Below are 15464 nucleotides of genomic sequence, written 5' to 3'. Positions count from 1 at the left end.
GTGAAATCTGTGGCAGAGCAAGAATTGAATGCACACCTCCCACAGCCCAGGCCAGAACTCTAACCACTGATCCATTCTTCCTCCCTGAGAATCTCCCTACCCTTTTTTATGAGTTTACAGTCATAACTGTCCTATCTTTAAGATGTTTTCTCTCTTCTGCCGCTTTGTGAAAGACCCACATAAACAGGGGAAACTGACTGAGAAGGAGAAGCAGTGAAAGTGACTTTGAACAAAGCTGTATCAAATGCTTGAAGTATGCAAAAAAGAAAAAAAAAGAGAGAATTATTTTCCCGCTAACATTTTTAGTTACAGTAAAGTAGTTCGTACAAGAGAAGCAAAATCAAAATTCAAAAGTTTGATTCTTAAGTTGCCTGTTCCTTTTAACTCGGTTTTCTTCTGTCAGGCCTGTTTTCCCCCACCCAATAGTAAGGCTCTTGTCCCGCTGAGCAGTTAGGAACATGCGAAAAAGTGTGCACAGACCGTTTTTCAAATAAGTCAGAGGTCACCATTTCTGTGTGCATTCTAGTGCGTGTTAGCTTACATTCTGCTTAGAAGGGAAAACAGAGAAAATAACCTAAAATTTACATTGCACTATCAGCCCCAAAATGCCAGCTTATTTGGAGGAAAAACTTGAACAATGTTTCCCTCCCCCCACCCTCCCAATGGCTTGCTCACAGCTCCTTCACGGCTCCCTGCTTTCCTCCAATGGCTCCCATTCTGCTCCTGGACCCACTTAAGGTATGGCTACACCCTTAGGGCTTGTCTACACTGGCAAGTTTTGTCAACAAAAGCTGCCTTTTAGCAACAAAACAGCGATAGCGTACACACTGCAATGGGACTTTTGTCAAAAAAAACCCGCCCAGTTTTGGTGACAAAAAACTTCCACCCCGCGAGTGACTTTTGTCTTTTCCCCTACCTTTATTGTCAACAAACAGCCAGTATAGACACCACACCTTTTTTCCACGATTTTATTGGCCTCCAGAAAGTGTCCCACAGTTCCCATGCTGCCGCTCTGGTCAGCAGTTTCAACTCCGCTGCCCTGCAGCCAACCCGTCCCTCCCCTTTGCAAGCCCCGGGAATTTTAAATCTCATTTCCTGCTTGCTGGCTTCCCATGTGAGCTTCCTAGGTGGCTTCCCTGGTAAGCATGGCTGGCTATTGCACCAAACGCGCTCCTGCTTAGACCACCGCTGAGCTGTTGGATCTGATCAGTATATGGAGAGAGGAGTCTGTTCAGTCACAGCTACAATTGAACCGTAGGAATCGGGACACATATGGGCAAATTTCTCAAGGCTTGTGCAAAAAGGGCTATTATCGGGACACACAGCAGTGAAGAGCGAAGATAAAGGAACTGAGGCAGGCGTACCATAAGGAGCGGGAGGCAAACCATCGCTCCTGTAGTGCACCTAAGACCTGCCACTTCTATAAGGAGCTGAATGCTAACCTCGGTGGTGACCCCACCTCCATCGCCGATAGCCCCGTGGATACTTCGGAGGCAGCAGAAAGAGGGGGTAACCTGGAGGCTGAAATTCTGGATGAAGAAGTGGAGGTAGAAGAGGATGTGGAGTTCCCAGTGGGGTCGCACAGTGGGGCATGCAGCCAGGAACTTTTCTCCACTCCAGAAGTGCTCTATGGGGAGCAGGAAGCAGATGAGATGTCGGGTAAGTTGCTGTGGTTTGTGTAAGGAATTGAAAAGTGGGAGGCAGGTAGTGTTTTATGTGAGCTGGACATTGCCCTGTGTAACTAATCTGCATGGCCAAGCAGGGTGTCGATGGACATAGAGACCTGCAAGGAATCCTCCAGAAAGGCTCTGGAAAGTTTCCAAGAGGTACTTGTTAATCCTCTGCCGCAGATTCTAAGGGATTGCAGCCTTATAAATTCTCCCCGGGGCCGCCGGGGGAGGGGGGGCAAATGGGGCAATTTGCCCTAGACCCCGGGCCCCGCAAGCCCTGGCCCGGCAGAGGTCCGGGTCTTCGGCAGCATTTTGGCGGGGGGTCCTTCAGTGTTGCAGAAGACGTGGAGTGACTGAAGGGCCCCCCGCCACCGAAATGCCGCCGAAGACCCGGACTGCTGCCGGGTGAGTACAAGCGCCGCAGCTCCCCCGCTTTGCCCCAGGCCCCCTGAATCCTCTGGGCTGCCCTGGTTCTCCCATTGTAGGAAACTGTACCATGCAATTTATCAGTCACGGGAGCTGGGACCAAAGCGGCACATAGTTGAGCTGCATATAGGGCTTGGCTACACTCGAAACTCCAAAGCGCTGCCGCGGGAGCGCTCCCGCAGCAGCGCTTTGAAGTGCGAGTGTGGTCACGGCGCCAGCGCTGGGAGAGAGCTCTCCCAGCGCTGCAGGTATTCCACCTCCCCGAGGGGATTAGCTTACGCTGGGGCACTGTTTACACTAGCGCTTTACAGCGCTGTAACTTGCTGCGCTCAGGGGGGTGTTTTTTCACACCCCTGAGCGAGAAAGTTGCAGCGCTGTAAAGCACCAGTGTAGCCAAGGCCATAGACCGGGGTGAAAGTCGCAAGCATGCAGTAGTTGTGCCCTGGTTTCCCTGCTCACTTGCAGTAGTGAGATGTCAGCAAGCAGGTTGGCCGCCTGTGAAAAAGTGTGTGATAATATTAGAATGAGTTCCCTGTAAAGCTACCCTGCAATCCGTGACCGTTTTGTCTGTATGCACAACTGCCTTCCCCATACTCCTGACACTCACCATGATTGGGGTGCTGGTGCTCGCAGAGCTGTGTGCGTAGAGTCAGTGAGAAAGTGATTGCTAGGTTGCAAAAGGCCCTTGTTACTGAAATGTTTCAATCGTTTGCTGGAATGTAACAATCCCTCTTCTGTGCATTGCCCACAGCAGCCGAGACCTTGAGGAACATACCACGCACCCCTGCCGACCGGCTTCGGCAGATAAGGAAAAAGCCTAGACGCAGCAAAGAAGACATGTTCAGGGAGGTGCTGCAGTGCGATGAGAGACAGACCAGGTAATGCAAAGAGTGTTGGGAAGCCAATGCAGCATTTGCTAGGCAAGCGACAGAGCGGATGATAAAAGTTATGGAGGATCAGACAGAGATGCTCAAGTCTTTGATACAGCTGCAGACTGAGCAGATCCGTGGTCGACCTCCACTGCAGCACATGCACATATACAATTCTTTGCCCACCCCACCCTCCTCTATGCTCACACATTCCTTTTCACTTCACAGCATTCCTGAGTTTCCCCATCACCCCACCCCCTCTCACAGCTTGGACAATGATAGCTGGAGCTACACACAGTTATGAGGTTTTACCCTTTTTAACAATAAATAAAGGCTAAGGTATTTAATGGTACAGCGTTTTTATTCTGTGTTCTACAAAAGCGTATAGCAATCAATTGACTCTCGGGAACAGGCTTCTAAAGCATTTTGTTGCATGGATCTTGGGCCCCAAAATTGTACATGGATGCACCAGGGAAGCAACTCCAATGCAGACATGTGTTAGTACCCCTCATTGTCTAAGTGGTTCCTCAAAGCCTCTCTGATGTTAATAGCAGCCCTCTGGGCTCCTCTGACAGCCCTAGCATCTGGCTATTCAAACTGTGCAGCCAAGCGCTCTGCCTCAAGGCTCCACACCTGAGCAAACATTTCACCCTTAGATTCACACAGATTATGCAGAGTGCAGCACGTGGCTATGACCATGGGAATATTATCCTTGGTAAGGTCTAGCCTGCCATTGAGATACCTCCAGGGAGCTTTCAAATGGCCAAAGGCACATTCGACTACAGGTGCCCTGTGTAAGGTTTCATGAGCCAGGGCTGTAAGGAGTAAGCCAGGTCTCCCAGGATTACTATGGGCATTTCCACATCCCCCACTGTGATCTTGTGGTCTGGAAAGAAAGTCCCCACCTGCAGCTTTCTGTACAGGCCACTGTTCCTGAAGATGCGTGCGCCATGCACCTTTCCAGACCAGCCTGCATTGATGTCTGTGAAATGCCCCCACTGATCCACAAGCACCTGCAACACCATGGAGAAGTATGCCTTCCTACTGATGTATTTTGAGGCAAGGTGATCTGACGCTAAAATTGGAATGTGTGTGCCATCAGTTGCTCCACCACAGTTAGGGAAACCCATCTCTGCAAAGGCATCACTATTTCATGCACATTTCCCAGAGTCACGGTCCTCCGCAGCAGGATGTGATTTATTGCCCTGCACACTTGGAGTAATACAGCCCCAACAGTGGACTTTCCCACTCCAAATTGATTTGCAACTGACCAGTAGCAGTCTGGATTTGCCAGCTTCCACACAGCGATTGCAACATGCTTCTCTACCAAAGGGGCAGCTCTCATTCTGGTGTCCTTGCGCCACAGGTCGGGGGCCAGCTCAGCACATAGCTCCATGAAGGTTGCTTTACGCATCCTAAAGTTCTGTACCCACTGGTCATCATCCCACACCTGAAAGACAATGCGATCTCACCAATCAGTGCTTGTTTCCCTAGACCAAAAGCAACAGTCTACCATATGCAGCTGCTCTGTGAATACCAAAAGCACTGATAAGTTGCTGCTGTCACACTTGGCTGCCTGCGATTCATCCTCTGTCAGTAACTTTGCGAATAACTCTGCTGCCATGTGCGATGTCCTCATGACAGTCAACAGCGCATAGGAGAGAAGTGTGAGATCCATCCTCTCTCACTGCAAATGCTGGCGCGCACTACTGATTGACAGTTGGAAAAACAGCATGAAAGGAAAGCCAGAACAGCGTGAAAGGAAGCCAGGAACCATTGGAGGGCTGGGACACAAAGCGGTGCATGACGGGACATTTTGCATGTCCCAGGATCCACCGCACTCCGTTTCTGCCTTCCCACAACACCTACCGACAAATGGTGTCACCAGGCACTATGGGATACATATCCACAGTGCATTACTCATGCTGTCGACAATGGTGCCCCGAATGTGGACACGATCTATCGACAGAGGGAGCAAATGTAGACTCGCTTTGGCGACTTTGCTTTTGTCGATTTTTTTCGTGTCGACATTAGTTTCATCGACAAAGCTTACCAATGTACAGAAGCCCTTAGATTCTTCCTACTGCACCTTTTTCACACAAAATTCACCTTCCACCCCAGGAGATTGACTTCCTCCCTGAAGGCTGCTGCTGAGCACAGCTGAGAAGCAAATGTAGCCGGGAGGGCTAAGAGTCTTGTATCTGAAGGTGGCAGGATTGGGAAAGATGCTGCTGTAACAGGATTACTGCTGTCTGTTCAGTGCTGTTAATATTTGACAAGGGACAAATTACCTGGCTAAAACATCATCCCTCCTAAAAAACCTCATCACAATCCCACACACTGCTCCTTCCCAAATCCATCAGTCATTCCAGCCCAGTATCTCTCCTTCAGCAATACTTTCCCTTCACCAGCACTACATGATGGCTCCCATAGCTTCCAGTTGATAGTAGCAGAATGTGGGGCGTGCTGCAGCCTCTGCTAGCAGCAATATATTACATGCGGGAATGTCTTCCTGGCTAATTTGGCAGATGGGGAGCATGGTCTTGGTATTTAGCTGGGCGATAGGGCCCCTTCGGCTCTTGAAGAGGGCAGAACTCCCCTAGTTCAGGTGGGGCATAGTTTCCTTAGGCTGGCTGAGGAGGAAGGAGGCCTGTGCTCCATCCCAGTAGCAACTCTTCAGACCACAGGCCTGCAGAAATCAGCCCAGAAGGAGGCAGGCCGGCTACCACGCCCACAGAATTTTCCACTTGCTGCACTAGGGGTTTCAATTGCCAAGCAACACAGAGCAGATGCAGTTCCTCCCCGGTGGCAGACATGAGGGTGGGAAAGATAGGGCCTGCCCCGGCCAAACCCCAGCGCTGTGCCCACATGGGGTGGGACTTGGGAGAGCCACGGCCAGCACCCTGAGCAGGCTGGAAGCACGTTTGAGAGGCGATCAGCAGCTGGGAGCAGCAACCTTGGCAGGACAGTCCTTGCTAGGCACCCCCTGCAGCCTCCCCGTGCCTCTCACTGCACTGCCTACTGTATTTTCCACTCCATGCATCTGCTGAAGTGGGTTTTAGCCCACGAAAGCTTATGCCCAAATACATGTTTTAGTCTATAAGGTGCCACAAGGACTCCCCGTTGTTTTCATTGCAGAGACTGGCAGCTACCAGCCTGGCCCCAGCAGCCCCCGGCCACAGGGGGGCGCGATGTTACTCTGGGTACCTCAGCTGCAGAGTAGACACGCGACAAGGCAGCCCCGCCCCCACACCACGCACTACAGCCGGGAACGGGCGGGGCTCTTCTCCGTCCCCGCCCTTCTGAGACAGGAAAAGGGGGCGGGGCTTTCCCGGCGGGGCTCCTCTTTGTCCCCTCCCTTCGGGGGAGGGCGGGGCTCTGCCCGTTAGGGCTCCGCGCGTGCGTGTCGCTTCCGGTTCCGGCGCTGGTCGCGGGCGGGTGGTTTGAAGGCAGGGGATGGCGGGCGCGGGGCTGGACGCGTCGCTGTCGCTGCTGGAGGCGGAGAGCAGCCACGGGGGGGCGGCGGCGGCGGCGAGGGGCCCGGAAGAGCAGGAGGAGCTGCCCATGGTGTTCCTGTGCGCCGGCTGTAAGCGGCCTGTGGGGGACACACTGGGCTGGGTGGCCAACGACGAGGAGACCGGCTGCGTCCTGCTGCGCAGTGAGTGCCCCGGAGCGTGCCCGGCTCCAACCTTCCCCCGCCGCTGGCCGAGCCCCGCCCCCCGCCGGTGACCGTTAGTGACGGTTGGTCCCCGTCTGTCTGTTGCAGGCGCCTCCCCCAACGTCTCGGTGGAGAAGGAGCAGAAACTCTCCAGCCGGCCCGGCGAGTGCGGATGGTGAGTGACCGCGGGGCGCCCCGGGCCCATCCCCCGCACGGCCCCGCCTCAGCCACTGTCTGATCCCTCGGGCCGGGTCAGCCTGAACCCCCCTCGCCTCCCCGGGTCCGCTGCGGGCTGGTTTTGGAACCGCTGGTAAAGGTGCCGCGTCGGTGCTGCTATTGGCCTTGCTGCTGAAGAGACTCTCCCAGTCCGACTTCAAAATGTCCGCTGCCCAAATCTCAACCAGGGAACAAAACTGGGAGAAATTTTGTTCAGTTAGTTTATAATCAAAAAGGCCCCACAACTCTCAGTTGACCAATAGGCAAACTCTCCTATAAAGCCCCACATAGGGCAAGTGCAAAGGATCTTGCCTAATATGACAAAATGTTGCTTGGGCGGGAGACAGGGAGTTAGGAATAACCTAAACCAAAATACCAGTTTGGAAGTCAGTTTTGTCTGGGATAGTCTAATGTACGCTGCTATATAGATGAGGAATGTTCCCTGGTAAGATCCTGGATAGGGTTTAAAGGTTGTATATTTGGAATACAAATGAAACAAACATGAATCTATTCTAAGACTAGGAGTGAATATATTAGAATCAATTTAAATGTTTTCTAAAGAAGTGGTTACATATTTGCTTACAGCATGATTGAAACTTTATTCTGCTCTGGCTGTTCAATGACCCTTGGGAACATCTACAGATGCACCCCAAAACATCTTGACTATAAGCGAGACTTATTTTGCTTCAGTGTTGACTCTATTGAAAGGTAAGGATGAGACATAATGGTCCAAGTTGTCAGATAAATATGCTAATTGGTTTTTGCCTTTTAGATTGAGTGCCAAGTAGTTTGGGATCATTGCTAACACTTTTAGCGATCAGATAATTGTGCAAAACTTGTGTTAGGGAGAGGATGGGGGTGGGTATTTGGAGAAGGTTATGGATTACCTCTCTAAATTCCTTTTGTTCAAGAGCAGTGTTCTCTGTTAATGTCTCCTATACCACAGCACTTAAGTTGTGAAAACATTCCATGTACAGTATAATATTGCCTAAGACCTGATATTTACATATCCTGGGTGTTCTTTTATATAATACAACTTACAAGTGTATAAAATTACACTAGGTACCCAACATTAGTGAGAAGGTGCCTCTACTTCCAGTCTCATTCCAAAGACAACTGCACATAGATACCACAGTGACTGGTCACTAAGTGCAAATGGACTCAGATCTATCTTAAAGTAAAATTTGTTCCATCTAACCTCAAGGACAAAGTTAGCAGGATGACAATGTGGTGGTGAAATGTGGGTATGCTGATGCATTGGCCTTGTGCTTAAAGCCGGAAGTTCAGGTGCCGACATAGCTACAATATTTGAAATGCGTTTTTCATTATGCTAAATAGATGATTTAAAACATTCTTCGGTATCTAAATCCTGGACTAAGTTGTTGTTTAACAGTGTGGACTGATTCAAATCTCTCTCAATCTTGTTTTGCATTTGTATTTTTAATTCTTTTCCTAAGGCAAGGTTCATTCTCATTGGTTGCTAACCATTAAAACATGTTGATTTGCAGCTAATTTTTGTGCTTTTTGCTAACCAGGAGCATATGCTATCTATATGTTTAACCAGTTATATAGCTTAATATAAGTTTATTGAGATTGTGCATCTTAACTGAATTTGAATTTCCACAGAAATAGTGCTTAAATCACAAGTAAAAAATTAACAAAGTAGCTTTTTGAATTCTTTTAGTTAAATAAAGCTACCTTAAATGTGCTGGATACAGAAGACATTTTTATTAAGAGTTTTGCATTTACAACTCACCTAATAAACAAAGGAAGTATTAGCTTTAGTTAGTGAATTGAACTGATTGGTTCTGGTCACCATGTTCTTCATGAGTTTAGAACTAATAGTTTTTCGAGTGCTTGCACATGTCCATTCCCACATAGGTGTGTGTGTTCCCCAAGCACTGTTGCTGGAAATTTTCCCCCTAGCGGTATCCATTGAGTTGGCTCTAGCGCCCTCTGGTGCTGCGCGCACATGATGCTGATATAAAGGGCCCTGCCGACCCCATTTTCCTTCAGTTTCTTCTTACTGCCTGTAATCGTTGGCTGGAATCCTTCATTGCTCTTAGGCAATTTTCTCCTACTGGTTTTTCATGCTTGTTTTGGTGTAAATAGTTGTTAAAGTTAGTAGTTTTTAGTACTTTTAGATAGCTCGGACGCCTCCACACTTGACTTGCAGGATTGTCTGCCTTGCTAGTGTTGGGGCATCCCGGGTTTCAAGCCCTGCGCTGCCTGCTGTAAGTTATACCCTTGAGCGACCCCCACTTGAGCGGTCTCAAGTGCCTGCAGGAAGCTCATAGGAAAGACTGCTGCCAAATCTGCAGAGACTTCAGGCCGCAGACCAAAAAGGAGTGAGTGGCCCAACTGAAGGTCCTCCTCATGGATACAGCCTTAAAGCCTGGCTTTGGAGCTGTGCTTGGACTCGGCATCAAGCACCTCAGCTTCAGTGTGGAGCATTTCTCCATCGACTTGGGACTCTTGGCACCGATTGCCCTCCTCCGTGCCTAAGAAGAAGCACCGCAAGCACCAAGAGAAAAACAGGTCTCCGGTACCAAAATCTAAGGGAGACAGGGAGAGAGCAAGATCCAGGCCGGACTGCTCGTCTCCCTTGGCACCACAGTATCAGGTGTCGGCAAGTCTGATGCCACAGCAAGCTTCTCTGACATCTACAAAGGAGCAATGTCAGAGTAGACAATGCACTAGCCAGTTTGCTGTGCCGTCAACTCCTGAGGCGTTCACAGCAGCCAGGGACCTTCTCACCCTACCAGTACTGGGATCCCCAGAAGATCAAAACTCTGCACCACCAGTGCCACAGAGAGGCAGGGAGCCACCCCCTGAGCCTCACCTGGGGCTGTGACCACTGTCTAGGGGGAAGCCCCTGTTATCAGCCACAAGATTGTCTCCTAGACTGTCTCTGGCTCCAAGCAGCATGACACTGCTCTGGTCTCCGCACCACAGATCAGAGTCTTTGTCAGACTTGAAGGTCAGGCCCTATTCCCATCCTTGACATAGTTGACGTTGCGGCTCTCTGGGCTGTTCGTACTATACCACGGCCCCATCTTCTGCAGTACTGTGCCTTGGGAGGAAGCCCACTGGGCCTTGGCAGAAACCGAAGAACCTACAGAGGCTCCGCAGTCTGTCCTAATGTCCTCTCCAGACAAGGCATTAGTGACACCAGGGGCCTCCCATCTGCAAGACAACAACAAATCCTCGTACACCTTGTGAAAGCGGGTAGCCTCCAACTTGAGGAGATTGCACATAGACTCCTGGACATCTTATCACCTGTGGGACCCTCTAGAGTGGCCCTACCTCTGCATGATGCCACTATGAAACCGATCAAGGCACTGTGGCAAACCCCTGCCTCTCTCCCTCTGACAGCAAAGCGCGCAGAGCACAAGTATTTTACACCGGACAAGAGGTCTGATTTCCCTTTTTTTTTTTTTTTTCCCCCCTCACCCTCCACTGGGATTCCTGGTTGTTGCAGCTGTCAATGAGAAGGACCACCAGGGAAAGACTGGTTCCTTTGCCTAGGAATAGGAGCAAAGAAACTGGGCCTGTTCGAATGGAAGGCATATTCCACAGGGGGTCTTCAACTTTGCATAGTGAACCAGCAAGCCTTGCTGGGTCGTTATGATTTTAATATGTTGGAGTCCATGATTAATTCAAGGACCTTCTCCCACAGGACTCCATGTAGGAGTTTTGCTTCCTTGTTAAGGAAGGGAAAACTGTGGCTCGTGCCTTCCTGCATGCTGCTGATTCTGCAGCCAGATCAATGGCTACTGTGGTGACAATGCAAGGAGTTCGTGGTTGAAGTCCTCACGGCTACCTAAAAAAGTGCAAGAAATGATTCAAGGCCTCCCATTTGAGGGAACATCACTCTTTTTTTGGAGCAAATGGATCACCGGCTGCATGGCCTCAAGGACTCAAAAGCAACCTTGAAATCCCCGGGACTTTATGTGCCAGCAGGGTCAAGAAAGCAGTACAGGCCACAACAGACAGCCTGTTACTTCTGTCAGCCTCCTCGGCAGGACCAACATAGGAGGAAATATAGGGTGTTTAGACACAGACCACTTCCCCTGACCTTGTCGGCAAGCGTCACTCAACACGGACCCACGCACTTGGTATCTGTTTTGACGAGATGCTCCAGGTTGGCACTATCCCCCCTGCATCGGATCCAGCTACCCCCCCTTATTTTCCAACCACCTTTCCTACTTCTTGGATGCCTGCACTCAGCTCACGTTGGACCGCTAGGTCCTTAACACAATAGAACTGGGTTACACCATCCAATTTCTTTCTTCCCCTTCCCTCTGTCCCCCTTCAGGGGGGACAGAGGGAAGGGGAAGCATCTGTTGCAACAGGAAGTCCAATCCCGCATCTGTTGCAACAGGAAGTCCAATCCTGCCTTTGCATGGGAGCCCTAGAAGAGGTTCTGGCTAACATGAGAGGGAAGGGTTCTTACTCCCTTTACTTCCTAATCCCAAAGCCATGGGTGGGCTCAGACACATTTTAGACCGGTACCTCAAGAACGTAATGTTCTGCATGGTCTCCTTGGCCTCAATCATCCCCTTGCTGGATCCAGGAGACTGGTATGCCATCCTCGATCTAAAGGAAACTAATTTCCACATCTCAATCTTCCACTGCCACGGATGCTTCCTAAGATTTATAGTGAATCAAGCCTGTTACTAGTTCTCGGTGCTCCTGTTTCGCCTGTTGGCTGCCCCATGAGTCTTCACCAAATGTATGGCAGTGGTAGCAGCTTTTCTCAGAAAAAAAGGGAGTCCATCTCTTTCTGTATCTATATGACTGGTTAATCAAGGGCTGCTCCAGAGATCCCATCCTGCCTGGGACTTGAGCCTCGTCCTATCAAAGCTCACTGAGCCCCTGTTTGAACCATTAGCGTCATGCTTATTGTTACACCTTTCTTGGAAAGTGGCCTTCCTGGTGGCGATCACTTTGGCCAGAAGAGTCGCCGAGATCCAGGCCCTCATATTGGAGTCCCCATACACAGTCTTTGTTAAGGACAAGGTACAGCTGTGGCCACACCAGTTGTTCCTTCCTAAAGTTGCTTGACTACAGTGGAACTGAGACAAACTTTTTACCAGTATTCTACCCTAAACCGCATGCAAATAGAGAAGAACAGCATCTCTACTTAATGGATGTCCGGAGGGTCTTAGCTTTCTATGTGTAAAGGACCAAGCCATTCTGCAGGTGGTCTCAACTATTCATAATGATAGCAGCAAGAATGAAAGCTCTCCCCATCCCTGCACAGAGACTCTCTTCGTGGATCACCTTGTGTATCCAGGAGTTTTACAAGCTCACAGACATCCCGCCCCTGGCTATCCTTACAGCTCACTCTACAAGATCCCAAGCTGCCTCCGCGGCTTTCCTAGTGCAAGTTCTGATTCAGGTCATCTGCAGGGCAGTGACCTGGTCGCCAAGTCACGCAGTAATGACGCACTGTGCCATTATTCAACAGGCTAGAGAGGATGCTGGCTTTGGCCAGGCAGTTTTGCAGTCAGCCTGTCCTTAAACTCCAAATCCACCTTCTATACAACTGCTTGAGTCACCTATGGACATGTGCAAGCACGCAAAGAAGAAAAAACTGTTACTTTCCATAACTTGTTTTTCAAGATGTTGCACATGTCCATTCCAAGACCCACCCTCTGTCCCCTCTTTGGAGACGGTCGCTAAGAAGAAACTGAAAGGGAACGGGGTAGGCAGTGCCCTTTATACCAGTGCTGTATGCACGCAGCACCAAAGGGCATTAGAGCTGACCTGATGGATACCACTAGGGGGAGAAATTTCCAGCAACTGTGCTCAGGGCACGCACGCACCTACATGAGAATGGACATGTACAGCACATCTCAAAGAACAACAGTTACAGAAAGGTTTAGTAACCATTTTATCTCATTCTCTCATACCTAGTTTTTATTCATAGATTGGAAGAGGAAAACAGTGTCCTTGTTTTTTCAACTCCCAACTAGTTACTTAACTTTGAATGAGTCAGTCATTGAACTGAATTAGATTGATAAACTGAAATGAAGAAAATGTTCTCTGCACCTGCAGAAGAGGCTACAGCTGTTAAAGGTGGTTTAGCACTTCAGCAGGCTGTTCCAATATACTTATCCAGTGACTTCCACTAGTTCAATGGTTTGACATTCTTTAAAACTTCACAGCAACCATGTACTGCTTACTATTACTTTGATTTAGATTAATAGATAATAGTAAGTTGAGGCCTCAACTTAAGTTGTCATAATTAAAAAATTTAAATACGTTTTTTAAGTTAAAATAAACCAGTATGACTTAATTCTGTTTTTATTTTAAAAAAATCAATATTTTGCTCACATTGATTAATAGCATAAGCTTTTTTGATCACTGCAGTACTTCACTCTGTCACTGTCCTAGAGAGCTACTTTTATTGCTAAATGGTTCTTTAAGTTGGTTTCCTTGTTTTGCATTGACTGACAATCATGTGAACTGTAACTCTACCATATTAGTTACATCCTAGGATCCTCAGAAAAACAAGCTGTAACTGATGATGAACCTTTAACTCTTGAAAGTCGAGCTGGCTTAGAAGAGGCAATAGAAAGGGTAAGATTTTGTTTTGAGTAATTCAGAGTTAACTACAATTTAGGAAGATTTACAGCCAAATCAAGAATAATCCCACTTAATCACCTACGAGTTCAGCCAAACTCATCTTAATTTTTATGCATATTGTTATGTTTCATTTTTATATAGTTAACTATAGCCTATTGTGTGTATGTAGTTCAGAATTTCTCTCTAGATGCAATTTTTACAAACAAAAAACTTGTCACTGATGCATTTTTGAATTTCTGACCAGCTTGGTTTGAAGCCATAAAGTAAAATAATTTCTTATATTTAAGCAAACTTGAAATATATTTCCAGTGTTATACAACAGAGATACAAACTATTTTTAACTATGGAAATGCCTTCTTTTGAGCCTGCGGTCTGGGCTCCTATCATTCCATAATCTTGCAGCCAGGACAATACTTAAGAGAACACATGAACGAAACCTCTGAGAGAAGCTAAACTTGTATTACAAAAGATGAACACAGTGAAACTTTCAGCCAAGTGTCAGATAACTCTAGGATAGTTGCGGTGGCTACATTGCTACAGTAGGTTGTCAGAATTAACCAAAGCTCCAAACATTATGTATACTCTTACTTTTAGTGAGGATGCTGAGTAAAGATTGAAAACAGAAATCCCTTGTGGTCAATACTAGTTATGTAGCTATCATTGTGGTGATTTGTTTTCTCTTGTAAATTCATATTTCTGGGAAACTATTTTTCCAATTTATTTAACAGGCAGAAACCATACTGAAAGCACTGGAGGCAAGACTGTCTGTAGTTGAATCAAGTTTTGCATCACGTCATAACAGCTGAAAGAAACTTCACGTATGTAGCTTATTACTGGGAACACTTCATGGAAAGCTTGCTTTCATAATCTCCAGAATCTGTTGGAGTGCTGCAAAAGCCTTCCAGTGAATAGCACAAAAACTTCATCAGTCTTTCTAATGGAATAAAACACTGACTTGTGGGATGATGTATGTAAAATTAAAATATTCCCTTCTGCTGACATCCATGCTACCTTTATATTTGGTGTGTGTGTGTGTGTGTGTGTGTGTGTGTGTATATATATATATATATTTGTTTTCTGTCTCCCTGCCCATGCTCTGGGTAACTTCTACTTAAAAGGGTAGTTAAATAGATTCTCCTGAAGCTGACTAGTGCTGTTTGGATTTCAGCAGGCATGACTAGTATCATGGTATAACTTGGGTAGCCCTTTTTGCCAGTATCTGAGAGTCATCCAAAATTATCTGCTGAACTGACATCTATTCAATTTCCTAAAACTAAAGTAACAAGCTAACCCTGAACTTTCTTGGAGAAATGATGATTGAATTGTTCATCATTTTGTTTTATTTTTACAGCCTTCCCTTGACCTGTGCTGCTAGGCATTGAGCAGTAGGATTTAAATGTAGCAGGTTCTGCATTCTAGCCTTGGGCTGGCCAGAATTTATTAACTTTCTTTACTGGAGACTTTAAAAAAAAAAAAAAACTTTGCATAGAACATCTTGGGAAAAAATGCAGTTATTGTGGAGCTTAAAAAAATATTGTGAATAGCCCTTCAACCTTGTTTGAGATGAAGAACAAGTTTAAAATATAAGCTAAACACAATACATTTAGTTAAGTGCTCTAGTCTGAGTGTTAACTGGTTCTGATATCGATTTTGTAATTGTTTGATTTTTATTTAAAGGGTTGTTCTAATATATTGCGAAACTTAGAATTAGTTTATAAATTTGTTTATGAAACCAAGATACTTGGGCAATCAATGTAAAATGTTTAAAGTCTTGTAAATACATTTCTAATAAAACTAAAAAAGAAACTACATCAATGATTTGCTGGCTTTCTTACTTCAGGACTTGGTGCACTTTCTGTCCCTTGAAACTTTGTGCAAATTGTCAAACTGTACAACACTTTTTTGTTCCAAGTAAAACCTAGGCTGTGGTAGTTAACACAGATTTGTCAGCAGGCAGCAGCACGTTCTATTCATAACCAATCAGTGAAAGCAAATCATGCTCCATATCTCCATTTGTCTGTTTCTCTTTCA

General features: G+C 47.3%; 1 protein-coding gene across 1 annotated transcript; it reads left to right on the top strand.

Moving 5' to 3' along the window:
- The first annotated feature begins 6421 nt into the window (after nucleotides 1-6421).
- Nucleotides 6422-14573, top strand: MIS18A (MIS18 kinetochore protein A). Its single transcript, XM_065423350.1, has 5 exons — nucleotides 6422-6623; nucleotides 6732-6798; nucleotides 7425-7547; nucleotides 13334-13427; nucleotides 14162-14573. The coding sequence occupies exons 1-5, from the start codon at nucleotides 6422-6424 to the stop codon at nucleotides 14237-14239; spliced, it is 564 nt and encodes a 187-aa protein (XP_065279422.1). The 3' UTR covers nucleotides 14240-14573.
- The last annotated feature ends 891 nt before the right edge of the window (nucleotides 14574-15464 follow it).

This window comes from Emys orbicularis, chromosome 1 (genome assembly GCF_028017835.1).
Source record: "Emys orbicularis isolate rEmyOrb1 chromosome 1, rEmyOrb1.hap1, whole genome shotgun sequence".
Lineage (NCBI taxonomy): Eukaryota > Metazoa > Chordata > Testudines > Emydidae > Emys > Emys orbicularis.
The sequence above is the reverse complement of the archived record's forward strand: the minus strand, read 5'-3'. Positions and strand labels throughout refer to the sequence as shown.

What these genes read in the sequence shown, in the direction of transcription:
- MIS18A (XM_065423350.1), top strand. Translation starts at nt 6,422, where the DNA reads ATGGCGGGCGCGGGGCTGGACGCGTCGCTGTCGCTGCTGGAGGCGGAG. An exon ending in AGTGTTGACTCTATTGAAAG is followed by an intron (nt 7,548 to 13,333) that starts GTAAGGATGAGA and finishes CTACCATATTAG; the next exon opens with TTACATCCTAGGATCCTCAG. An exon ending in TAGAAGAGGCAATAGAAAGG is followed by an intron (nt 13,428 to 14,161) that starts GTAAGATTTTGT and finishes TTTATTTAACAG; the next exon opens with GCAGAAACCATACTGAAAGC.